The sequence below is a fragment of the Gadus macrocephalus genome, chromosome 9 (genome assembly GCF_031168955.1).
Source record: "Gadus macrocephalus chromosome 9, ASM3116895v1".
Classification (NCBI taxonomy): Eukaryota; Metazoa; Chordata; class Actinopteri; order Gadiformes; family Gadidae; genus Gadus; species Gadus macrocephalus.
The window spans coordinates 1,374,607-1,401,046 of NC_082390.1; the positions used below are offsets into that span (position 1 = coordinate 1,374,607).

Below are 26,440 nucleotides of genomic sequence, written 5' to 3' on the forward strand. Positions count from 1 at the left end.
CCTTTTCAGGACAAGCCCTCGTGTGACTATATTACGGCTGATCGTACCACCATATTGTCACGGATGACGATCGTGATTGACTCAGATCCTTTGGGAAAGGAGAGTGGAACGGAGCCATCTGTATTGATTAGCCAGACCGGCGTTCTACAAGCACAGCTGTCACACAACTCAACAACACAACAGCACAACAGCACGTGTTGAACAGTGACTTTGTGTTCCTGCAGATCGACGACACCGACGCGGTGGAGGACATCCACTCCCTCCTGACTGATGCCCCTCCCCCAGCCGGTATGTAGCACTGCCTTCTGGGTAATGTTCCCCTCCGTAACAGCGTGTCATTCCTCGCCGCTTTCGATCGGGACCCGAAGTCAAAGTCAAGTCACAGTTTTTATTGGTCACGTTTGAAAAAAAAAAAAAAAAAAACATTTTACATGCAGTGAAATTAAAAAGGGGTAATCACTTTTTTGTCGTTTGTGCAAATTACTTAAACCTGAATAAATAATCAATAATAGTAATTAAAAACAGTCATCCCTTAATGAGGTGTTGCTATAAAAACGGTCATAAAAAAAAAGGTACATAATATATAAAATATAATCTAAAAGTGCATTGAAAATCGTGCAAGAGACAGTGCAACCCTGCCCTAACTCTCTGTTGTTCTAACTCTCTGTTGTTCTAACTCTCTGTTGTTCTAACTCTCTGTTGTTCTAACTCTCTGTTGTTCTGTTGGCTGCAGGCTTCTACAGCTGTAACACGGAGGTGATGCCGGGGGTTTACAACTGGACCTCTGGACTACAGGTTCTGCCCCTATACCCACTCAGTGGTTCCTCCTACTACCCCGACCTCTTCTGCAGCCTTGCTGATGTCCGTCCCTTCCACTGTGCTTGTTTCCCCTCCAGATGTTTACGTCAGTGAGGGTCTTACGGTTGAGCAACGCCAATCTCACCAACCAAAGCCTCAACAAGATCTTCACTGACATGTGTGAGAATCTGCTGAAGGTAACTCGTCTCCCCGGGGAACAATAAACTAAACCATCCCCTTTTCATGGGGGTCAGTTGTCACTATAAACTGTATTCCTATACTTCTACTTGAGTTTATCTTGCTCAAGTATCCCAAGCGATTTCCCTTTGGGATCCACGGGATTGAACCAACAAGCCTCTGATGTCCCGGGCCGTCTCTCCTTGTGGTGGGACACTGGCCCGATGTCATGGCTTTGTGGTCGTTTCTGTAGTCTAAAAACTAAATGTAGCAAGTCTTAGTATAAATACGTTAATTCATTATGCATCATATGCTTATTATCATTATATTTTACAGTTATATCCATTTTTTCATTCATTTGCTTATTTGGAGCAGTCTTATTATATCTTGTCTTACCACAAAGAGCCTTCTGGTGCCCGTGGAGTTGTGCTTGATGTTAATATACATCAACGTTACTAACCAGGAGTGTGTGTGTGTGTGTGTGTGTGTGTGTGTGTGTGTGTGTGTGTGTGTGTGTGTGTGTGTGTGTGTGTGTGTGTGTGTGTGTGTGTGTGTGTGTGTGTGTGTGTGTGTGTGTGTGTGTGTGTGTGTGTGTGTCGTCGTTGTGTTTCAGAGTCTGTACTTCAAGCTCCGCTCCATGATCCCGTGCTGTCTGTGTCACGTCAACTTCACGGTCGCCGTGCCAGAGGACGAACTCATTCAGGTAGGACTCCTTCCTCGTGGTGTTGGACCTCATCGATGTCCTGGATTCATTTGATCGTTCACCACCCAGGCTGAGGATGATCGTCACCGAGTGTGACGTGGTCTGCCTGCCTGTCCCAACCTCCCCACCAGGTGGCGGTAACGGCGGTAGCCATGAGTTTCGATAAGGAGCCGATCCTGGAGAAGCTAGGCGACAGGGCCGTTTTCAAAGGTCTGTATCCAATGCCACCGTGCCTCAAACAGAGACCGTGTTTCAAATGGGCCGTAGAGGACGTGACCGGGGGATGTGTGTGTGTCTCCTACATCTCATTCCGTTGACATTCCTGACAGTCTTCTTTCTGCTAAAGCAATGATAAACGCTGTATTAATGTGAAGTATCTGATACCAGAGAGATACATGATCTGATCTTCAATACATTGCACTTTCACTTCTATCTATTTTATTCATTTTGTAACTGTGCATATGCTCTCTTTTACTTATCTATTCTTTATTTTATGACTGATTCTCTGTGAAGCACTCTGAGTCTGCCTCGTGTATGAAAAGAGCTTTATGAATAAAGTGGCTCCTCTCGCTCTCGCTCTCGACCTCCCTCCCTCCCTCCCTCCCTCCCTCCCTCCCTCCCTCCCCAGGAGCGGGCGAGAACGAGGACCAGCTGCAGTTCCCCATGGAGCTCTGCGCCGAGTCTGCCTCCGTCGCCATCAGCAACCTGACAGCCAAATTCACAGGTACCCCTCCCTCGGCGCTCTGAGGCCCGCCCCCTCGCTCCACGCCCGGGGTCAGCGGCCTCCCTGGTTTCACTAACTGCCCTGTCCCCCCCCCTGTCCCCCCCTCACCGACGCCCCAGGTACGAGCTCTTTACTCACACCGGTCGCAACGCTCCACAAAAACCACCTGTTGATGGTGTCCTCTCCAGGTAACGCCCTGCGCTAGTGGCCGTAGCTCCCCCCTAGTGCCCGTAGAGCTCTGCGCGGCGGGGTCTAGCTCCCACGAGGCCCTCGTCCCCGGTGTAGGATGGCGTAGGACCTCTTGTATCTGTCCATGATCCTGGTGTCTCTGCTTCTTATCCAGAGGGAAGGGTTTGTGTTTAAGTAGCGCCGCACCCACCGGGCCAACCCAAGTCTTTAGCGCGATAGGAACTCCAAATCTGTCTCGCGCTCAAATTCTGATCCAAAATGTTGGAACTTGAGGGAGACGCACGTAGAGAGACAGACAGACGGACGGACGGAGAGGGAGACAGACGGGACGGAGACGGAAGGACTGACACCGACGGATAGAGAGACAGGAGGAGTGAGAGACAGGGAGGAAGGAAGGAGAGAGCGGAGACAGATGGACATGAGAGACAGACAGGAAGAGAGAGACAGATTAACATAGAGAGACAGACAGGAAGAGAGAGACCGACGGCAGAGAGACAGATTAACATAGAGAGAGAGACAGACAGGAAGAGAGAGACCGACGGGCAGAGAGACAGATTAACATAGAGAGACAGACAGGAAGAGAGAGACCGACGGGCAGAGAGAGAGACAGGGAGCGAGGGAGTGCAGTGAGACAGGGCAGCCTCCACGGTGTGCAGCTATAACGTACCCCCTGGTGTGTGTCTTCAGGTGTCCCAGAGTACGCCGGCGGTCCGTCCAGAGGTAAGCCGTTTGTCCCCCCCCCCCCACCCCCTCTGACACACCTCTCCTCCTGCTCCCATGACAACGACACTGCTATGTTTTGATTTCATCCTCTGGTCTGTGGGACAGGTTACCCGCTGTGCCCAAGCCCATCATCCTCTTATATTGTTTTTCTTTTGTTTTTGTTGTGTGTGTGTGTGTGTGTGTGTGTGTGTGTGTGTGTGTGTGTGTGTGTGTGTGTGTGTGTGTGTGTTGTGTGTGTGTGTGTGTGTGTGTGTGTGTGTGTGTGATGTGTGTGTGTGTGTGTGTGTGTTGTTTTCTGTTTGTTGTTTTTTGGGTGGGACATGTGAATGCCTGTGGTGGTTTGTGTGTGTGTGTTCTCTCCAGCTACCTCGGTTGATTACGGTTCCTTTGCAGACAGATGCAGCACCTGGCTAGAGCTGATTAGGCTGAAAGCTCACACATAAGACGAGGATCAGTTAAGACAAGTAGGAGGACTCAGTCGCTAGCCGCTCGGTGATCATCCTTATACCGACGCAGTACATCGTACCTCTCACACGCACTCTGCTCACTCACACATAGGATACACACACACACACACACACATAGGTACATGCGCACACATGCAAGTTCTCACACAGCCCTCCCCGCATGCCTCTGGGGGGCGGAGCTTTAAATCAAGCGCCAGCTTATTATTGGCTAGAGTGTGAAAGCCCCGCCCCTCAGGGGGACTCCTATTGCTAGTGCAGAGTGTGCGATGTGACCTCACCAGGTATAAGTGCATTCACTCTGTAATTAATTTAAAATAATCAACCTGGCTTCTCCCCCCTTTACTCTCCTCCATTTGGGACTCAAACCACAGACGCTCTCTGAAGTGGGCCCCGGTCTAGTGTAGATATTAGTGGTCAACGATGAATGACTAAACTTCACTCAGTCTTAGTACCGACACAAGCCGCCCTCACCTCCTCTGTGCAGTAGAAGAATCACGCAGTAGAAGGCATCTTTCACACTCTCGCTCTGATTCATGTGCTCAGACCACAGCTGTCCCCCCCCTCTCCTCTCCTCTCCTCTCCAGCTCTCTGTAACCATCCAGCCATGCACCTCACTGCAGATAGGCCCCACACACATGTAAACACACGGCGCAGCTGTGCCCAGGTCTGTCTGTCTGTCTGCAGACTGTGTGACTGTCTGTCCGTCCTCCTGCCGCGCTGAATGCATGGCACTTTGGGCTGTTTATGTGTGCGTGCGTGTTGCTACCACACCGCTACCCACTCTGTCGCCCGCTGTTGTTTTCAAGACGAGACTCGTGCACATTGTTGTTGTTGTTTACATGCACGTGGTTGTGGTCTACGTGGTCCCATGCACACGCTCAGCGGACCCCTGCAAAGAACTAGTACACAATGTTTACGTCAACTATACGACAATATCCATTCTACATGTTTCATCCTCCACCTGGCTTTACCCTCTTGCAACCTTCCTTCTGTCCCTTTGCTGTTTTTTATTTTAATATTTTTTTTTCCATTCTCACTCCCTCTCTCCCCCCCCCCCTCTCTCCCTCTCTCCCCCCTGTCCTCTCTCTCTCCCTCTCCCTCACTCTCTCCCCCTGCCTCTCTCTACCCCCCTGCCTCACTCCCTCTCTCCCCCCCCTCCCTCTCTCTCTCCCCCTGCCTCTCTCTCTCTCTCTCTCTCTCTCTCTCTCTCTCTCTCTCTCTCTCTCTCTCTCTCTCTCTCTCTCTCTCTCTCTCTCTCTCTCTCTCTCTCTCTCTCTCTCCTCTCTCTCTCTCTCTCTCTCTCTCTCTCTCTCTCTCTCTCTCTCTCTCCCGGCGTTCCCGCTGCAGTCTCGTCTCGGAGCGCTGCAGCCCCCTCCGGAGGGGCGGTCCCGCTCGCTGCGCTCCACGCGCTCCTCGGGCGGCGGGGGGGGGGGGCACGGCGGTCAACCGTGGTGAAGATGACGCCCCTGTCCTTCCTGCCCGGCACGCGGCTCATCAAGTACCTGGGCATCATCAACATGTTCTTCATCCGCGAGACCACCCTCGCTGCGGGAGGTACGGGGGCGGGGGGCAGCTATAATCATTATAATAATAATAAGAAGAAGAAGAAGAACCGTACACAAAGGTCATTAGAAAGAAAGAACAATAAGAAAGAGAGAAGTTAGGCCTAAAAAAATAATTGTTTGGTTCCGGTTTCCGACCGACCCTGTCAATTTATGTGCGACCCAAATTATCTTATGAGCTTTAAAAAAAAAATGAATTTTTACGTTTTGGTACTGCACCTCTCCATTCTGTGCAAGGATGAGCGAATTTTCTCCTTTTTAAATGAAAACAACCTACCTATCATTCGCTGCCGCTGGAAAAATAAAATAAAGAAATAACAAATTCCTACCTACCCATGACCTCAACTGACAACCAACAGGAACCAAACTTTTTTTTTTTTAGGCCTTATAATAACAGACATGGGTGATTGGCATCAGGTTAGGCACATCGGTTTTGAACGATGTGTTTTGAGTCGGGGTTTGAATCGGGGGAATGAATCAGTGTTTCTGAGTTGGGGTGGTACTGAATTCAAGAGACGGGGGGCCGAGCGGCGGAATGCTGTGCGCCCCCTGGTGGTGAGACAGGCAGGGGGACAGACGGGTGTACGGAGGAAGAGGATCTGAGGGAGGGGGTACATGGACCATCTGATCATGATGTTATTGTATTCCCAAGCATGTACTTAAGTGTGTGTGTGTGTGTGTGTGTGTGTGTGTGTGTGTGTGTGTGTGTGTGTTCTGCAGGAGGGCGGTGTGAGTGGCTTTCTCCACACGTTCATAGCGGAGGTGTTCGCGATGGTGCGTGCGCATGTGGCCGCCCTGGGGGGCAACGCCGTGGTCTCCTACAGCATGAAGGAGTGTGTGTTCATGGAGAACCCCAACAAGAACCAGGTACCCCAACAAGAACCTCACTCACTTTCACTCTCACTCTCACTCACTTTCACTCTCACTCACTCACTTTCACTCACTCTCACTCTCACTCACTTTCACTCTCACTCACTCACTTTCACTCTCACTCTCACTCACCCACACACTCTTTCTGACCGCTGAGATCAGCGCAGCTCACCTGGTGGTCCTCTAACCGTGTCCTCGTCCCCCCAGGCTCAGTGTCTCATCAACGTGAGCGGCGACGCAGTCGTCTTCGTCCGTGACACGGACCAAGAGGCCACGCCCACTCTGATCCACACGTCCTGCGGCGGGACGGACGGGCCTACTTGAATCCCTCAAGAACCCCATCAGGGCAGGCAACCTTTCCCTCCGTCCAAACACAAGGGATCCGTCACTCAAAGTCAACTTCCAAAGGCCAGGGCAACACTCTTTGTCTCTCTGCTTCTTTTCTTTAACTTTTTTTTTTATTACAACATTTGTATGTGCTCCTGAGGTGAACGTCCTGGACTTCTGTCGACAACGGGTAGTAAGAGATCTGGCCTACATCCATCCACACAGTTGAAAGCCTTTTGGTTTTGACGGCTTGTGTTTTTTGCGTCATCCATTGGGAGCGGACACACGAAGCTTCCTTTGCTTGGGTTTCATCCCCAACGCAGAGCCGCTGTCGCTCGCACCCGACTATAAAGGGACTAGATGGGTCCGTCGTGGAGGATTCATTTCAGATTTTAACCTGCCCTGCTCTGGTCAAGAGTATTAACAACAAACTAGATCCCCATCGCTAATGGAACTCTACTAACTTGTTCTAGAATATTGGTAACTCACAACTGTGTGACATTGAACTAAGACTGGTCTCCGAAGATGCTTGTTTACCTGGAGTACACTTGTACTAAACATCCAAACATGCCCCCTTGTGGGCAAAGCGTCGATCACTTGACTGATTTGACATCATATACCAGCCAATTTTACCAGCCAATCTACCATGTTGTGTTCTTTGTCAAATTGCATTTACTTTGTGTGTGTTTGGTACCAGCCTGCTTAAGTAGTATCACATAGATGCCTCCATTTGTTCAAGTCTGGGAACCGTTTGAGTGTGTTCAAGTGACACAAGGCTCCTCCATATAATAACTCAATGCCTTTAGATAATATTTCAGAATTATAAATAATTCATTGTACAATAGATTCATTATGAGAATATACGTTTAGAGGATGCCGACCACTTGTTGATTTTAACTGTTTCACTTTTGTTGGACAACGTGGAGCTGTTTGTCGCAATGTTTAGCCACAAAAAATTCAAACTGTAGTGTACAAATTGGTCCAAAATCTCTTCTTTTTTTACTGAAAGACAACATCTCTATACTACTGAACTAGCCAATGTTAATATCGTCTGATGCTGGAAAAACATATATATATACGGTCAATAGCCTAATATTATCTAGTCTGTGGCGCAATACATATTTTATGTGATTTAAAAAAATATATAGTATTTTGTAAGAAGAAATTACATTGGTAAACTGACTGCTCATTTTGCATGTGCAACTAGGTCCTGATATTTTGACTCATATTGTGTCGGAATGCCGGTACACTTGAATGATGTTAAAGCAGTAACAATTCAATTTGAAACTTTGTTGGAAACTTGAATGTACATAGATTGCTTTGTGTTTAGCACAATGCAGAATCACTTCATCATGATTCAGCTTGGTTGCCTCTCATGTCTTGCACAATAAACTCATTTGAATACCAGATTTCATCTTTCTTTGGTAGCCTACTGTTAAATCTTAGATGTTAACCAAAAGTACGACCAAATGTATTTATTTAATTAAAATACTTATATTTAAAATGCAATAATGGTGTATGCACAACAATCTTATTATTATTTTTTTAAACGATTTATGATGACTATATGCTCTGTAAGGTGACCTTGGGGTGTCTTGAAAGGCGCCTCTAAATTAAATGTATTATTATTATTATTATTAATAAACACACATGTTGCCCCTGGGCTATGCTTCTGTGGGGGAAAGACGTGTAGTTGCACTAAAATAATCAAGGCCGTTATCAAATATGATTTATTTGATTTATTTTTGGGGAGAGTCTACTATAATCATAACAAAAAAAATAACTTGGACCATGAGCATAATCTGTGGAATCCCGAGTTTCCCTGCTGCCTGCTGCTGCCAGTTTCTACGTGTCTTCTGGTCACGTGGCTCCATGTACATGAATTCCTCCAGCCACAGCCACCACTTCCAGCCGCGGGTTGTGCGATTTGTCCTAGAGGTGCAGTCTCTGCAGCTAGGTGTCAAGGCAGGAGGACACTCACGATGGGTTACATTGCACTGCCACGCCGCCTGTTCCTCTGGAGCATGGCGTTGATATACATGTCTGCCTTTGTCTCGCTTTACATGCAAATACCAGGTAAGGGACTTGTATCTTGCACGTTTCAGCTAAAGCGGTGTGTTAGCTTGCTAGCGTGTGAGTTCTGCGCGACGCCTATACGCGCCCCCCGTTATCGGAGATGCCCAGACTTGTCTGTCTGGAACTTTCTCCAGACGGTTCTGTGTGGTCAGAGCCAACAAAAGCCTCCTGCTGCGTAACCCTGTACGTTATACACACTCGCGGGTGACGTGTTCTTGCATTTGATTAAAGCAAAACAAAAGTATTTCAAAGTTAAAGCTCAAGGAATGACGTATGCTAATGATGAATAACGAATGATGAACACCGGGAATAATTAAAAAGTTGAATAAAGCTGTCTTGAATCACCCAGTCTATTATTCGTGTGCTATTTTTAATAGGTCTTTACGGTAATGAGGGCTTGCTGCCTGCGCGGAAGCAGCTGCGTTACAGCGGCGACCGGTCCCTGTGGGCGCAGTTCCAGTCGTCGCCGACGTTGCTTTGGCTGTCGCCTAAACTCGGCCTGAGCACTCACACCTCCGTGGAGCTGCTGTGCCTGGTCGGGGCGGCCCTCAGCCTCGCCGCCACCCTGCTGGAGCCACTCCGAGACAGCCTCGTGTTTTTCGTTCTCTGGCTGCTTTATTTGTCCCTTTACCAGGTGATTTTTAAAAGTCAATGTTGCTCTCCATATCCCTTGTCTAAAAACGTATCTTATTATCATACTTCCCACTCCGTGTTTTTTTATTTAGTTTGTGCTTGTTCCAGGTGGGCCAGGTGTTCCTCTACTTCCAGTGGTGAGTCTACGCCTCCCGACGATGTAGAAGAGTCGACCGACTATTGGAACGCAGCCCTCTCCCCCGTAGCTGTCCTTCATGCGCCGCTCTCCGTCCCCAGGGACAACCTGCTGCTGGAGACGGGGTTCCTGTGCGTCCTGGTGGCCCCGCTGTGCCTGGTCCGGGGGGGCCCCAGGGTGGAGCGGCAGCACGACCGCGTCACCTTCTGGCTGCTGCGCTGGCTCCTCTTCAGGCTCATGTTTGCGTCGGGCGTGGTCAAGCTCACCTCACGCTGCCCTACCTGGTGGGGCCTCACAGGTGTGTGTGTGTGTGTGTGTGTGTGTGTGTGTGTGTGTGTGTGTGTGTGTGTGTGTGTGTGTGTGTGTGTGTGTGTGTGTGTGTGTGTGTGTGTGTGTGTGTGTGTGTGTGTGTGTCCACCTTCATGGCCCACGGTTGTATGGGGAAGGACAGTTTTCAGAGATTGATCCAGTTGTATTCATTCAGCTTTGACACTTCCGTCCAAAGGGGTCGGAGCATTTCCACAGTTTCCCCACTCAGACAGACACAAGGGCACACGAGCCACAGAACATTGCTTTGTCGGCAGAACTACGATGAGGTACAATTTATTTATCAACCCTCACGACCAGACCAGCTCCTTCAGACGTCCCGTTCCCAGGGAGAACCTTCTTCGTTGTTCGGTGCTGAACATACAGAGATAAGAATGCTGTGACCACAGACCTTTTTAATGTCAGTTTGTGACACCATTAAAAAGTGTCACGAGTCTAACAAAGCAGGTAGTCTAAGCTTATGGACGAGCTACGGAGGGGAGGGAGGGAGGGAGGGAGGGAGGGGGGAGGGGGGGGGGGGAGAGTGTTCCCAGAGAAGAGCTGCAGCTTTCAGAAGGTCATGCTGGAGTATGCTAGGAGAGTTTATTTGATGTTCAATGTTGTTATTGGTCCTGAGTATTATGAGAAGGAAATATTTCAGCATTCCACTTGTTATTTGTGTGTGTGTGTGTGTGTGTGTGTGTGTGTGTGTGTGTGTGTGTGTGTGTGTGTGTGTGTGTGTGTGTGTGTGTGTGTGTGTGTGTGTGTGTGTGTGTGTGTGTGTGTGTGTGTGTGTGTGTGTGTGTGTGTGTGTGTGCAGCTCTGACGTACCACTACGAGACCCAGTGCATCCCTACCTCCCTGGCCTGGTTCGCCCACCAGTTGCCCGTATGGTGGCAGAAGCTCAGTGTGGTGGGAACCTTCGTCATCGAGATACCCGTGCCCTTCCTCTTCTTCAGCCCGTTGCGCAGGCTTCGCCTCGGAGCCTTCTACCTGCAGGTTCGGGGCCCTTTCTCCCATGTCTTTGTTCCTGTGAGATTTACAGTCTGTGTCTACCATCAGTTGTTCTGAAAAGATGGGCTCAGCCATGCATTAGTTATTATTTGTATTTTTAAGTCCTTAAAAATTCCATTGTAACCATTTGTTGGTTTCAAACTGCACCATCAATTGCAGCATCAATACCTAAGTCATGTGCTCACTGTTAAAAACTTACTGATGTTTAAGTTGAACTTTCCCAGCTGGTTTCCAAGTGGTTACGAATCAACAAGAAGTTACAATGTAAACAGGGGAGTCTTCTCACTGCTTGGCCAGAAGGGCGGAGAGAACGTTGATCTGCATGGCGCACAGGATGACACAGCATCCTGTGTAGAAGTTTTTATTATGTTCCTCTATTTTAACAAAGTACTGTGTGTGTGTGTGTGTGTGTGTGTGTGTGTGTGTGTGTGTGTGTGTGTGTGTGTGTGTGTGTGTGTGTGTGTGTGTGTGTGTGTGTGTGTGTGTGTGTGTGTGTGTGTGTGTGTGTGTGTGTGTGTGTGTGTGTGTGTGTGTGCGCGCCGGTAGTTGCTATTGCAAGTCCTCATCATCCTGTCCGGAAATTACAACTTCTTCAACCTGCTGACCCTGGCATTGTGTCTCTCTCTACTGGACGACCAGCATGTCAACTTCTTGCTCCGCAAGCCACAGACCACCAACGGTACTGGTTGGTGGAGTGAGACACACATGCCTCACTCATTATATTCACACCTATATTCCTGATGTCTTGTATTATGATCTAGGTCTATTCTCCTGGCAGTTTGAGTTTGGTATAGAGCTGTTTCCTAACCTTTTGAGTCTTATGAACCCCCACGACCCATCAGTACAGCCTTAGTTACCCTCCATCCACACCAAACATAGGTCTCTTTTCAAGTGATATCACTCCATGTCTGTAACACATTTACTGTGCTAACTAATTTTTGCAGTCCATACAGAACTGCAGTTCCCTCTTCAAACAGTCAGTGTCGGGGTTGCATATAACTTTTCCTAGGGTCCGCAGTGATTCCGATGGAACCCTTAAGAACACTCTCATTTCTGGTCCTCACTGTATTTATCAGCAGCATTCAATATGTTTTATATTTAACAAACGTGGCACCTTGACTTGTTCACCCAATTGAGAATCCCAGGTGTTTGGATCAAGAATCAGACTTAAGATTAACATTGAAAGTGTGACTTGTGAGGCAAGTGGATCACAAGCGGTTGTTTTCTGGTTGGGGTCTCTTCTCCGTTCAGGTTCCCAGCCTGAGTCTAAGCGGTGGTCCTGGCTATGCTACCTGCTGGAGATAGCCGTCTGGTCCGGCCTGATATTCGGAGCCGTCGTTTGCTTTGACCTGCAGCTGGACTGGGCTAAGAAAAGTGTCACTTCCAGGACAGGTACAGCTCTCGGGGGGGGGGGGGGGGGGGGGGGGGGTATATTGACACGCACACGTTCAAACCTTTTATGTGTTAATTAAGTTGCATTCTTCTGTTGAGGGCTACAGTATTGTCTGGGTATGTATTTTGGATTTGAAGACCATACTAAGTCTATAAGTCTACTTTGCTTTGTTCGTTCACCATTGGAGTTTATTGTCGAGTTTATACTCTTTATTTTTGGAGAATCCTAAACTTACCCTAACTCTTTCATCTCAAGAGAACACACTTGGTAGAAGTCAGAGTGCTGGCATTAGAAAGGCTAGACGTATTGATTGACTGTAATGTATCTCTACAGCGTTTACGTTCCACCAGTTCAACCAGTGGCTGAAGACTGTCACCATCCCCTGTATCTGGGTGGGTCTTCTCTCACTCTTCTGGGAGATGGTCTCTTCTATGTACAGGTAGGACCTAGACCACTTGTCACACATGGCTATTTTCATTTTAAGGGAGAACTGCCTCATACACCTGTTGTGAAATCAAGGTAAAATAAATCATTAATCAGTGTGACCCATTTAGGTGATTTGTCCCATTTGGACATTTTGTGGAAACAGAGTTGAAGTAACAGATTTCCATTTCCCAACAGCCCTATGAATCAGTAATCTCCTATACTTTAAAAATAGCTGACCATGACGGTATCGCTTTAACAGGCTTAAGGAACTTATGAAAGATGCAAAATGTGTTTTTCATTTTTAAATTCTAAACTGCTCCCAGGCCATATATGAGGGCAGATCATTGCTCTGTATCTTTAGCTGTGTGTGTGTGTTAGGGCTGGGGGTAAACGATTATTTATTAAACGATTAATCGGGTGATTATTTCATCGATTAGTCGACTAATCTAATGACTAATTGGATGGTTATCTATTTCTGTTGCTCGATTAATAAAAACCATAATGTATCTCAAATAAATACCAAAAAATTCTTAATAATATACTTTATTTAACAACAGTTTTGCACAGCAAAAAACCTTCTGCTTTACACAAAATAAAATAAATAAAATTGTTTCACTGTTATACAAAATGAAAGGCCAGCCGTGCTCAAATCTGCCAGTGTGAGTGTGGCCAGTCTGGCCAGGCCAACTTGGCCACTTGGGAGAGGTGTGCTGCTACGGTACAGATGCTAATGAGTGTGTGTGTGTGTGTGTGTGTGTGTGTGTGTTGCAGGTGTGCCTGTGTGGAGGGTTTCTTCAAGAGGTTCTTGTCTACTCTCCAGTGGATGGTGTTTGGTGCCGCGGCGGTTGCCATGTTCTCCATCAGCCTGGTAGGCCCCGCCTTAACACCTGAACTGAAGCTCAGCACTGAAACCCCTTAAAGGTGAAATATCATACCACCAGGTGTGAGTGTGATTAGCCATTACAAGTCGTTTGGAAAATCTGCCGATCACAAGTGGGCGTGTCCACCTAGATGTGTAGGTCAGTCTACCAGACTACCCAGTGGACCGTAGCAAACGTTGTTCATCTACCCGTCATACATCTAGTTTTAACCACTTGTGATCTCAGAAGAGGCAGATTTTCAAAACGCTAATCATACTCGCACCTGGTGGTATAATTTGTCACCTTTTTTTAAAAAGAAAAACATGAAAAAAAAAAACACTACCAGATAATAGTAAGGTAGACGGGTAGGGAGGCTACGGCGTAGTTCTGGTTAAGTGAATCAGTTAGTGCGAAGGTGCTCTTCGGAATACAAAAACATAGTTTTTAAAACGATAAGCTCACCATGGCACTCTTCCTAAAGTTAATAAAGCTTTAATAAACAGGCTAAATCATAATAGAATTCTTAAAAAGTTGCCAAACTACTGAGTGGATGGCCTGGTGTGACTCTGACCCCGCCCCCAGGTGCCCTTCACCTACCTGGAGCAGGACTCGGCGGGCCGACTGTGGCCCGGGGTGCGGCAGGCCCACCAGTCCGTGGACCGCCTGCAGCTGGTCAACTCGTACGGCCTCTTCAGGAGGATGACCGGGGTGGGGGGCCGGCCCGAGGTCGTCATCGAGGGGAGCCAGGACCGGGTCACCTGGACGGTGAGGTGGGGGGGGACCGGGTCACCTGGACGGTGAGGTGGGGGGGGAGGACCGGGTCACCTGGACGGTGAGGTGGGGGGGGAGGGGGGGGAGGGGGGAGGGACCGGGTCACCTGGACGGTGAGGTGGGGGGGGAGGACCGGGTCACCTGGACGGTGAGGTGGGGGGGGACCGGGTCACCTGGACGGTGAGGTGGGGGGGGACCGGGTCACCTGGACGGTGAGGTGGGGGGGGGAGGACCGGGTCACCTGGACGGTGAGGTGGGGGGGGAGGGGGGGAGGGGGACCGGGTCACCTGGACGGTGAGGTGGGGGGGGAGGGACCGGGTCACCTGGACGGTGAGGTGGGGGGGGACCGGGTCACCTGGACGGTGAGGTGGGGGGGAGGACCGGGTCACCTGGACGGTGAGGTGGGGGGGGAGGACCGGGTCACCTGGACGGTGAGGTGGGGGGGGAGGACCGGGTCACCTGGACGGTGAGGTGGGGGGGGGAGGACCGGGTCACCTGGACGGTGAGGTGGGGGGGGAGGACCGGGTCACCTGGACGGTGAGGTGGGGGGGGAGGGGGACCGGGTCACCTGGACGGTGAGGTGGGGGGGAGGGGGACCGGGTCACCTGGACGGTGAGGTGGGGGGGGGGGGACCGGGTCACCTGGACGGTGAGGTGGGGGGGGAGGGGGGGAGGGGGACCGGGTCACCTGGACGGTGAGGTGGGGGGGGAGGGGGGGGGAGGACCGGGTCACCTGGACGGTGAGGTGGGGGGGGGAGGGACCGGGTCACCTGGACGGTGAGGTGGGGGGGAGGACCGGGTCACCTGGACGGTGAGGTGGGGGGGGGGTTCTGGGGGCTCTTGTGGGGTCCGTTCGTACCACCACGAGGCACTTGGTCCTCGACTGGATGTAGTCTCATCAGCCAGGCAGTTCTTAATTCAGTTTTTATTACAGATTATTAAATATGCTGAATAACTGAAGAGGTTTTTGTTAACCTGGAGACAAAATCATGCGTTTCATAATTATACGGAAAATGCATGGTCAAACAAGTCACATGACGAGAAACGCAACTGGAAAACCTCCATTCTCGTCAGCCTCTCTTTAGTTTGGGCCCATCTGTGTGCTGCCAATGAACCCGTTGCACCGTCCTGCCTACAGTGAGCTAGTGTTGGGAACAGCGCCATCCAGTGTTCGCTTAGGAAATCTCATGATTGAAGGACACCCCCCTGATGTTGATGATAATCAGTCTCTTTGGGGTTGAGGTGATATGGTGTATGCTGGATACGGTTGCCACAGCAACCCTTTTCACAACTATAACTCAATGTAGTCCCTCTCATTTCAGGAGATCGACTTCATGTACAAGCCCGGGAATGCCAGCACGCCCCCCCCCCTGGTGACCCCCCACCAGCCCCGGCTTGACTGGCAGATGTGGTTCGCTGCGCTGGGCCCCCACTCCCAGGCGCCCTGGTTCACCAGCCTGATGTACCGACTGCTGCAGGGCAACAGCGATGGTATGTGTGTGTATGCCCGCTCACTCTGCACCCCAAAGTGTTGGACGCCCGTCAGGACTGTGGATCAGATCAGTAGAACCGTGACCTCTGGAGGATAAGCCCCGCCTCCAAGGCTCCGGTTCCCTGGGTCACATGTCTCTGGGAGATAACACGGGGTTATGAAAGATCGTACATAACAAACTCTGTGCGTGGTGGAGAAGTCGAAGCTGCGTCACGTTTTGATCTACACACTTTTTCCATCTAGTTTCCATCTGTTTTTTTTAGGTTGTCGTTGCGGTTAAAGTAGTAAACGATTATTAATGCTGCTTTAACCCAGTGGAAACTAGATGGAATGACAGAGGGACCCGAAGCCTCGGAGCCGGCACTTATTCTTCAGAGGTCCATTACACCTCCGTGTGGTAATGGACGGTTCCATACGACGGGTCATTAAGCTAGAGCATGCATAAAGAAAGAATAATCGGGAGTGTCTCTTCGTACCCCTGGTAAGAATAGCCTTGGCCACACCGTTGGGCTAAAGAAAACCTTTGCGATTCATTAATAGAACACATTTCTGTGTGCATGTACTGATAATGGCACCAGGGTACAAACACCATGTACTGATAATTGTACCAGGGCTGCAAATAGCCTCGCCCAATAATAATTCCCGTTAGATGACACGTGTGTGCATAGCGGTACATTCTGCGATGGGTGTAGGCGAGCCGGGTGGGGTCGGAGTGTGCCCCCTGGTGGAGACGGCGTGCGGCTGGCGCCCGGCTCTCAGACCGCTCTTTGTCCCCTCTGCAGTGGTGGAGCTGCTCCAGGCCGACGCGTCCCGGTATCCCTTCCACGCGCAGCCGCCCGCCTTCCTACGGGCGCACCTCTACAAGTACTGGTTCACCGAGCCCAAGGAGGACGGGTGCGTCTCCCCTTTCTCCTTCACCGTTTCACTCCACTGTGTAGTGAAATTAGTTTTTCTTTTGTATGGAACCATTAACATTTTTATGAAAAATGTGAATAAAACAGGTTTTCATGACATTTTAATTACTGCTAGCCTTCTGTTGCCCGGTTCTGTTGTTCTTGTGATACAGGGTTACAGTGAAGGGTTGTGATGCAAGGCTTTAGAGCAGGGTTCTGATTGTGTGTGTGTGTGTGTGTGTGTGCGCGTGCAGGTCGTACCCAGAGCGTTGGTGGAGGAGGGTGTACGTGGAGGAGTTCTACCCCACTGTTTACCTCGGAGACCCGTTCCTGGAGAACATGCTCTACCAGCACGGGCTCAAGGTATGGACCACGGAGGGATTCTGGGAAGAGATGCCATCATATAAAGATGCTTTTAATTGGAGAACGACCCTCTCCAAGAACACATAACATTGCACATTATCCTAGCCAACTGATACAATCTAGATATTCAAGTTGGCTTTTTGCATCAATCCGGGATTGTCGGAAATATGTATTTCCACATATGGCCTGATGTTGTTCAAAGACATCGGGCCAATCCAGCGAATCACATTAAAATAACCAAGTTAAATTCTCGCTCTCTTCGCTGTTACTCACCAGCGACAAATGCGCAGCAGAGGACAAAGGCTTGTCCATCCTTGTGAAACATTGTTTGGCCTATAATTGGCCATTGAAGCTCGTCCTCATGGGTGCTGCCCCATTCTGCAGACTGGGGCGCACCTGGTACCCCATGAACTAAAAACCCCTCCCACTAGCGCTGATTGGTCGTATAATCTCTTCTACTTCTGGGAGTGGCTTTCAACGGGCTGAAGGCCTGCCTGATCTACAGATACCGACTGTCAACGAGGCTTCCATTACCGAGCTCATATATCAAGACCCACTTTATGCTCTTTATTCTATTTGGGAGTTGACACATTTGTTATTTGTGTTCCAAAACTTTGTAATTCTGTCCCTCTGCAAATGTTCGGGTGGTAATGGGCATTCACTCATTCACTCATTCATTCATTCACTCATTCACTCATTCATTCATTCACAATCTAATCCCACCTCGCGGCTGCAGGACAAGTCGTCTCCCCGCCGTCCGTCCAACGCCACGGTCCCGCGCGCCGTCCAATGGCTGCGCTCGCAGGTGAAGGGCCAGTCGGCACCGGCGCTCATCTGGAGCCTGATGGCGGGCAGCGCGGTGCTGTGCCTCTGCCTCACACGGACCCCCCCCCCCAGGCCGGCCCGCCCAGGGGCAGCCCGGCAGGGGGGGTCCAACAGGACAGCCCAGGACGCCACCCCGGGGGCAGAGACGCCCCCAGAAGAGGGCGGGGAGGAGGAGGAGGAGGAGGAGGAGGAGGAGGGGGGGGATGGGGAGGTTTGCAAAGTCAAACCAGAGGAAAGTGAAGATGAAGATAAGAATGACCCTGGGGACGAAGAGCAGCAGGAGGAGGAGGAGGACGAGGAGGTTTGCAAAGTAAAACCAGAGGAAAGTGAAGATGAAGATAAGAATGACCCTGGGGATGAAGAGCAGGCAGAGGAGGAGGAAGAGGACGAGCGTGCAGATGTCCCAAGAAAAACGGATGCTTCTGGCATGAAGAAGCGCAAATAAAGTAGATTATTCCCTTCATCATGGCCTTGAAAGTGGACTCCCAGAATAGCCAAAGAGGTCTTAAATGTTATTTGTATTTTTTTGGGTGGTAAGCTGCTTTAACTGCAACGCCTTGCAGCACTGCACCGGTACACTTCCATTCAAAGTATATCGTTTGTCCCACCAAGAACCCGAGAGCTGCTACCTAATCAAATGGTTTGAAGATGCTGTCTGTACCCAGATACCAAGAGAGATGCAATGCGAGTGTTTTCACACGTTTAATCAGATATCCATGCAGTTTGTAAATTAGGTGCTGTCACACATGTTTTCAGGTTGTTTTATTGACTGTATTGGGTGTATGACCACGTGTTTTCTTCATCTGAAATATTTTACTTAATGTGGCTCATGTCTGAGGTATTTACATTACATAGACTTTAGAACTACACTGCACTTTCGCCAAAAATATGTCTTGTTACTATAATTCATATGTACAATAAATGTTTTTGTAGAATTCAGAATAAAATGAGAATAACATTGTTTATTTGAAGAGACAATATTTGAAACAGGCATGCCATTCATAGCTATGAGTTATGAGTTTAGAGAAAACAAAGGAGCCTATATAAGTGGTGCACTTTCTCTTCAGTGAATCGGATATAAAAAGGTTAAATAAAAAATTATAAAGCAAAAATACTCTGTACATCAAATTCCTCTCAATGTATGAGTATATATATGTATATTCTGTGTATATGAGTATATAAAAATGTATATATTTCCTCGATCCCGGAGGGTGGAGGCCGGTTCTGGCCCGGGTCGGTCCGTGTTCCCGGTCACCACTTAAGGATTCCAGGGCAGTACTTGTCGATGAGGGATTGGTAGTACGGTTTCAGGGCTTCGACGTCGGGCAGCTCAGCAGTCTTTGTGTACAGGTCGAATTTGCTGGAAACAAGACAAGAGTCCGTTGATGAAAAAGCAAGCGTGGAAAGGGGGTGTTTGTTTGCGCGTGACGTGTGTGTGAGAACTATACGTACTTGAACTCCTGAACCCAGGGGAGCATGCGCAGATCCTTCTCATTGCAGAGATGCATGTAGTCGCCATTGGAGTGCCAGGGGTAGAACGAGTGGAAGCGGATCATATACAAGCCCTTCAAAACGAAATGACAATGGTTATTTATCCCCACTGGTATTTTTACATACATACTCATTAAAGTTTCATTCTCTTTGAGATATGTCATACTGCAGAACCACTTTAAAGTGGTTCCTTTACTGAAGAAAGGTGGGATCTGATGCACAGCATGAACTCCAAATCACTAACTTCTCACTGCTTTCTTCACCTTCTATAGTTTGATACTCTACACTCGATCATCAGGGACTTATGACTCCTCGCCGATATTGCGATTCCTGATACCACGTATTCTCTTACCTCCTCTGGGATAGAGCATTCATTATACTTCATCACTCTGTACAGATACTCTGTAAGAGAAGAGAAAGAAGATCTGTCTAATGCAGAACAACCTTCCTAACAGGGTTTGGTGTAGAAGCACAAAAGGTAGGTTACTAAGGTAGGTTTATTTAAAGTTACAATGAGTTTCACATACTACATGATAACCGATAGAAAGTAAAAATAGAATGAGAGGTGAATGGATTTAATTGACACTGTAAAGCAACATAGTTACACTGAGGACAATCAATAAAGTTATCCGATACGGGGGAGGAGGTTTGTACGTGGCCTGCCAGATGTTTCAGGCGTCATTATGTGTTGATCTACAGTAGGCCTACATCCTGTCCTTCAAATCTCATCAGGTTCCTACCATCATGACCCCAAGACATGTTGACTTTTTCCAGCCCACAGTTGTTTGTGTAGATTCCACATTCAGTGCTAGAGAAGACATTTAGAAAGTTAATTGAAAAAGGTTTTTGATATCTGTGTATGGTGAGTGAGGTAGGCCTCTGAGTATTTTAGCATATCGGTAACGCTGTAATAAATAATGTTACCCAAGATGTGGGACACCCTACCTGTACACGGGGTCAGAGGTGTTTGGGTTGTCCTGGAAACTGTTTTCCCTGAACACTATGGAGTTCTGGAACCGACAGCCAACAGGGAAGGTGTCTCCGACCACTGCCCACTGAATTACAACGTCAAAACCCGGTCAGTCTGCAGACCAGTCGCCATGGAGACCGGTCAGTCTGGAGACTAGTCACCAACAGTCACCATGGAGACCAGTCACCATAGAGACCAGTCAAACATACTTATAATATTACAAATGCCAGTGAAACTCGTACCTGGGGCTCTCCCCAAAGAGCCATGATTTTCCCGATGTCATGGATGAGCCCCACCAGCTGGAACCAGCCTGAAGGATGACAGAGAACAACACAATCAATGGATGAACTGAACTTGTACCTTATGGTCTGGGGTGCAGCGAGGTGTTCTGATAGCGAGGTGTTCATTGAGTTCCCCCTGATTCTTACTAGGGCTTTAACTCCGAACTTCATTATTTGAATATAATTCGAATATCAAAAAATAAATCAATATTCGCACGAATGTAAGGCAGCCCTTAACATTCGAACCTGTTATGGGCATTATTTTTTGTAAATGTCTTTGCTTGAACGTTGTTTTCAATTCAGATTCCGAGGCTTTTTCACGCCTGGTGAAGTTGTGAATCGCGAGCTCATTAGCAAGGCTATTATCTGTCATGGGCTCCGGTAGGTGGCGTTGCGTCCTGGTTTGCGCCAAATTTGTATTTTATAACAAAAAAATGGCCGCGTCAACACCGACAACAACGCCCGAGGAAGATATCGAAATTTACACTCCTGACCATTTCAAAAGCAAAGTGTGGCGCTACTTTGAGTTCGAAAAAATACAGGGGGAAATAACCGGTAAGGATAAAGTAATATGTAGAATATGTAGGACCAAACTCTCATACCACGGGGCAACCAGCAACTTGAGAGCCCACCTGTCTACACTACATCCCGGCAAGCTGCAATGTGACGTTGACTGATACACTGCCCTCTGGTGGACAAAACATATATATCTTGCGTTTTATACCATACAGGTCTTACTGAAGGCATTTAATGGTAAAAATATTATTAATAAATATTCGAAACAAACGAACTTCGAATATTATTTTTGGGTAAAAGTCCCCCTGACAAACTCAATCTCTGTCTCTGTCTGTCTCTCTCTCGCTCTCGCTCTCTCTCTCTCTCTCTCTCTCTCTCTCTCTCTCTCTCTCTCTCTCTCTCTCTTTCTCTCTCTCTCCCTCTCCTCCCCCCCCCCCTCTCTCTCTTGCTCGTGAGTCCATTGTACCATTATCGGGGTGTTCCCTCCGGATTCCCTCGGCTGTTTGGAAGGCATGGAAGGAGTTGGGGAAGTCTACGTCGGGATCTGACTCATCCACCAGCTGGTCCAGGGACATGACTGCGTCCATCACCCCCATCTGGGAGTGGCTGCAGTGGGACCACTCGGAGTGCTAGAGGAGGGTCAGGTGGCGCCCAGCGGTACGTCATCATAGAGATACAGTCAGAGCCGTGGCCCAGAAGGCAGGCTAACGCCAATGCAATCACTGCTGTCAGTCCAGAACATCCTGAAGTTCCTCCACAAAGGCAAGCCTGGTATTGGTACTTTTTCTTCAATTGGCCCTTCTAAAATATTGAGAGTGGACTGCGACCCTTGGTGTGTGTGTGTGTGTGTGTGTGTGTGTGTGTGTGTGTGTGTGTGTGTGTGTGCACGTGTGAGTGCGTGTGTGTGCTTGTTTGTGTGTGTGTGTGCGTGCGTATGTGTGTTATTGTGTGTTTGTGTGTGTGTGTGTGCGAGTGTGTGTGTGTGCGAGTGTGTGTGTGTGTGTGCGAGTGTGTGTGCGTGTGCGAGCATGTTTGCATTTGTTTTGACCGTTCACCTTTAGTTGGACAAAGTCCAGAGTCTGGATGCTGTGCATTATCTTGTATGTGTGGAAGACTCGATCGAAAAGACCTCCACTCTAAAACACACAAAAGTCACATGAGTCATGAACAGAAAACAGCTAAACCATAATTTAGTGCACAGTTTGAATGAAGACAGTTATTAAAGGTCCCATGACATGCTATTTTATGTATTCTTTAATATAGGTATTAGTGGGCAACTAACACAGTATTCAAAGACGTTCCCTAAATTCAGCCGTGGTGCAGAGTTACAGCCACTCCGAGCCAGTCGCACATTGAGCTTCCCCCAAATGCGCTGTTTCGGTGGGCGTGTCAAGGAGGAGGGTGGGGGTGTGGCCCTGAGCAGCTTGCAGCCACCATGCGCTCTGTTTACAGTGGATGTATCGCAATGGCGAGCCGCACACAGCCTTTAGCCGTGTTCTGTAAATATTCTAGAACACACGGGAGTCCTGGAGCTCTATATCTAAATATGATCATATAGCCTACACAGATATCTATATCATATAATATATATTATCACGGCCAAAAGCTGTGTGAGCCGATATTATGAATCTCAAACGACCGCGTTGGGTTCTCCGACGTTCCTGGTTCTTCAACGTCCACATCAATGTGAATACACACACTGTAACGCAAGTGTTTCTTGTCGGTTCTTTGACGTGTCTTGTATTTCCACAACGAGACTGTCGTGGGGGTTATCTGAGCCATGGTTGAGAAGGAATTGGGGGAAAGGAACTTTGATTTGACTCGCTGAAGTAGCCTACACGAACTGCGACATGCCGCCGGTTGCCGCGAGGCACCATCGCCCGGCAGCGGGCAGCCGGCAGCAGGCAGCGCGCGGTTCAGTCGACTTCAGGTTGATGTGAAAGTGGAAGAACCAGAGACGTCGCAGAACCCGACAAAGTCGTTTGTGATTTATAATATCGTCTGGAGGCGCACACAATATGTTATATGATATAGATATCTATGTATATGATATTATTTAGATATAGAGCTCCAGGACTGTAACGCAAGTGTTGTACACTTCCTTGTTATTTGGATAACCGTTCTGCTGTTGGTGTGACGTCGGACTCTCGTATATGGTATTTCTACAACGAGACTCGTATTGGGGGTTATCTCAGCCAAGGTTGAGAATGAATTGGGGGAAGGAACTTTGGCTTTGACTCCCTCAAGAACATGAACCACGACAAGGAGGAGAAAGGGATCTTTGCCGGGCAGCGCTTATGCACCTCCGCCGGTGGTCCCTCAGCGGGGCTCAAGCGGGAGACATTCGCCGCCAACAATCCCTTTCTCCTCCATGTCGTGGTTCATGTTCTTGAGGGAGTCAAAGCCAAAGTTCCTTCCCCCCAATTCATTCTCAACCTTGGCTGAGATAACCCCCAATACGAGTCTCGTTGTAGAAATACCAGACGTGTTATGCGCCATCACACCAACAGCAGAACGGTTATCCAAATAACAAGGAAGTGTACAACACTTGCGTTACAGTCCTGGAGCTCTATATCTAAATAATATCATATGATACATAGATATCTATATCATATAACATATTGTGTGCGCCTCCAGACGATATTATGAATCACAAACGACTTTGTCGGGTTCTGCGACTTCTCTGGTTCTTCCACATCAACCTGAAGTCGACTGAACCGCGCGCTGCCTGCGGCCGGCTGCCTGCTGCCGGGCGATGGTGCCTCGCGGCAACCGGCGGCATGTCGCAGTTCATGTACTTCAGCGAGTCAAACCAAAGTTCCTTTCCCCCAATTCCTTCTCAACCATGGCTTAGATAACCCCCGCGACAGTCTCGTTGTGGAAATACAAGACACGTCAAAGAACCGACAAAAAACACTTGCGTTACAGTGTGTGTATTCACACACACACATACACACACACACACACATGTGGCGCTCGCACGGTCGAGTCTCATTGGCGGGCCAACGTCTCTGGGCGGGCCAGGCAGAGTAAGGGGAGGAGCTGAGATTCCTCATGACGTCATGAGCACAGATTTCCAAATCAGCGTGCTTGAGCCTCCGTTTTTTCAAAGGCGAGCAGAACAGCTAGTGCTCGTTTTACACCAAACGCAAGTTTTAGCCACTGGGGGACCATAGGCAGGCTAGGGGAACTCATATTTATGTTAGAAAACCTCATAAATTGAGATTTTCATGTCATGGGACCTTTAAGGCATTACCTCAAAGTTTCTGTAATCCTCTTTATCCTTGTATTGCTTTTCTACAATTTCTGGTCGATACACCAAAGATGGGTCAGGACCCTGTAGATGTACACGGACACACATTCAATTAATATTTGCATATGTGATTTCAATTTCAATTTTAAAACCCCTTGAGATGAATCATCTTGTTTTCGAGAGGAATTCACAAAAAAGAAAACATACATTACAAACATACAGACAGACAAAAGCTCACACCAAGACCACCCATATCCTCCCACACCAACCATTAGTTATTAAACAATAAACAGTTACAGTTGGGGACATTATTGTACACATAGACGCAGAAAAGATGATCCTGTTTGTCAGATAAGTAGTAGTAATAATTGTTATCCACCGAAATGTACATATTCCAATAGCTGTAGTTTGTTAACACAGCGATATACAGGACATACCAAGTTCACCACTCTCATCTTCAGTGTCTGGGGTCTGGTCAGCAGCAGATTGGTGTGTCAGGGCGTTTGTGGTCTGCTCGGTCTAAGCCCTTATATACGTATACACTGCAGCTCCTGTTGCTAGTTTGTGTAGACTCGACAAACAAGCCCCTCTCCCACTTAAATTCACAGAATCTTAGCAGAAACACACAAACACACACACACACATAATTCCACAAATATCACATTATAAACCCACTCCCTTGCACACACACACACACACACACACACACACACACACACACACACACTCTCAAACACCTTGTTTGGGTGTACCTGTCCCATTGGTCGTGTTTGGGGGTGGTCTTAGAGATGCAGTTACAAAGTCCGGTTGGAGAGAACGATTCCCTACTTAGTTGGACACTTATTTTATTCAGGAGTGTAGGTCAGTAGTGTGTGGTTGTGTAGGTCAGTAGTGTGTTGTTGTGTTGTTCAGTTGTGTGTTGTGAAGTTTAGTAGTGTGTCATTATATAGTTAAATGTGTGTTATTGTGTAGTTCAATAGTGTTTTGCTCATTTGTTTTCCATTCCAGAGTGGGCGTTTCGCTTGCGAAACATTTACTGGAATGCTAAGGTTTAATATTTAACCTAGATTTTGAACGACGCTTATATTTTTTATGTTAATTGCATGTATTTTAGATTAGATTCAAATTAGGGTTAAAAAGTAGTTAAAAATGTGCATTAAGTTAGATATTATTTAAATTGAAAAATAGATTAAAGCTAGCATAAAGGTGAAATGTATCCTTCTGGCATGTCATGTGTGCATGTGCGTATGTGGCAAAATAGTTCAGGCCAGCAATGATTACCATTTGTGATCGAACACCTTTCCCCTCATAAACTGCAGACCACACGGACTACTAACTCATTTTGGACAATAAAATGCATACCAGCCTTTGATTGATACTTTGATACAAGCTTTATTAGACAACAAAAGATTACGATACAAGCAAGAGATGTTTTGTTTAGAAAGCTTTAATCTTTAAAATAGTTATATATGGACAGCTTGAGCAACACTAAATATTTACAGCAAGATGGCAGTGTTAATTTAATGTTAAATAATATTTCTTTACAATTTCGAGTCTCACTGAAAGGAACAGATGATAAAGTGCTTTTTGTGTTCCCAATAACACTTGACCTTTTAGAACAACCATGGACAAATGGTCCGGAGAACAAGAGACGGGGACATAATGCTTACAATCATTACACGCTGTGATGTTTAATGAAATCATCCGTAATGTGACTACCTCGTCCCCATGGACATAACCTAACAGTTGAAGTATGGAGTGGTGAACGAAAAGTAACCAAAGGCATTGTCGATTTAAATATACATATATACATACACAACACAGTATATATATATATACTGTGTTGTGTATCTATGTATGTATATATATATATATGTGTATATCAATATGTATGTATGGAAGGCTGTCGATTGTTTATCAGCTTTTAAAAAAGAAGATTAGATTAGGTTTAAGGTTAGTGGTTATTCGGGTTAATCTCTAAAGGGTTTTGGGTAAAGCGGTTAAAGGCTTTGGTTGTAAAGTTCTGTTGAAAAGCTACTTATGTGGAGAGCAGAATGAGTTGATAAGGCCCTGATTAGTAGTACTCTGGGGTCCAGAAGTCCTATTGTTTTATAGCATGACTTGTTGGGGAAGAAGAAGAGGCTTTTTGTGCATTTCTACAGTGGCCGGTCAACATGGCGTCGACGTGAAAACCTAAAAGTT

At 47.8% G+C, this 26,440-nt stretch overlaps 3 protein-coding genes across 4 annotated transcripts in view; 2 read left to right on the plus strand and 1 right to left on the minus strand.

The window, feature by feature from the left end:
- The window catches only part of c2cd5 (C2 calcium dependent domain containing 5), a 29,936-nt gene extending 21,989 nt beyond the window's left edge, over positions 1-7,947 (plus strand). The window contains 14 exon segments of the mRNA XM_060060127.1: positions 225-288; positions 734-795; positions 897-995; positions 1,589-1,678; positions 1,810-1,888; positions 2,307-2,402; positions 3,279-3,311; positions 3,678-3,752; positions 3,755-3,801; positions 5,150-5,203; positions 5,206-5,322; positions 5,324-5,335; positions 6,064-6,210; positions 6,421-7,947. Of these exon segments, the coding sequence (XP_059916110.1) occupies positions 225-288; positions 734-795; positions 897-995; positions 1,589-1,678; positions 1,810-1,888; positions 2,307-2,402; positions 3,279-3,311; positions 3,678-3,752; positions 3,755-3,801; positions 5,150-5,203; positions 5,206-5,322; positions 5,324-5,335; positions 6,064-6,210; positions 6,421-6,537 (1,092 nt within the window). The 3' untranslated portion in view covers positions 6,538-7,947.
- Positions 7,948-8,372: 425 nt separating this feature from the next.
- On the plus strand, positions 8,373-18,746 carry lmf2a (lipase maturation factor 2a). 2 transcript variants are annotated; one of them, XM_060060128.1, is made up of 14 exons: positions 8,373-8,616; positions 8,994-9,250; positions 9,358-9,386; positions 9,487-9,683; positions 10,512-10,690; positions 11,252-11,390; positions 11,957-12,097; positions 12,432-12,537; positions 13,296-13,392; positions 13,967-14,149; positions 15,477-15,645; positions 16,429-16,540; positions 16,794-16,902; positions 17,639-18,746. In XM_060060128.1, exons 1-14 carry the CDS (start codon positions 8,523-8,525, stop codon positions 18,170-18,172), a joined length of 2,346 nt encoding a protein of 781 aa, XP_059916111.1. In that variant the 5' UTR covers positions 8,373-8,522; the 3' UTR covers positions 18,173-18,746. The 2 variants fall into 2 exon arrangements, with proteins under 2 accessions (XP_059916111.1, XP_059916112.1); XM_060060129.1 differs by having other exon boundaries at positions 8,378-8,616; positions 11,252-11,384.
- Positions 18,670-24,834, minus strand: miox (myo-inositol oxygenase). The gene is made up of 10 exons (XM_060060130.1): positions 24,676-24,834; positions 24,242-24,322; positions 22,041-22,121; positions 21,452-21,614; positions 20,431-20,498; positions 20,164-20,273; positions 19,959-20,026; positions 19,571-19,620; positions 19,180-19,292; positions 18,670-19,087 (listed from the first exon to the last, which is right to left on the minus strand). Exons 1-10 carry the CDS (start codon positions 24,691-24,693, stop codon positions 18,979-18,981), a joined length of 861 nt encoding a protein of 286 aa, XP_059916113.1. The 5' UTR covers positions 24,694-24,834; the 3' UTR covers positions 18,670-18,978.
- Positions 24,835-26,440: the final 1,606 nt, after the last annotated feature.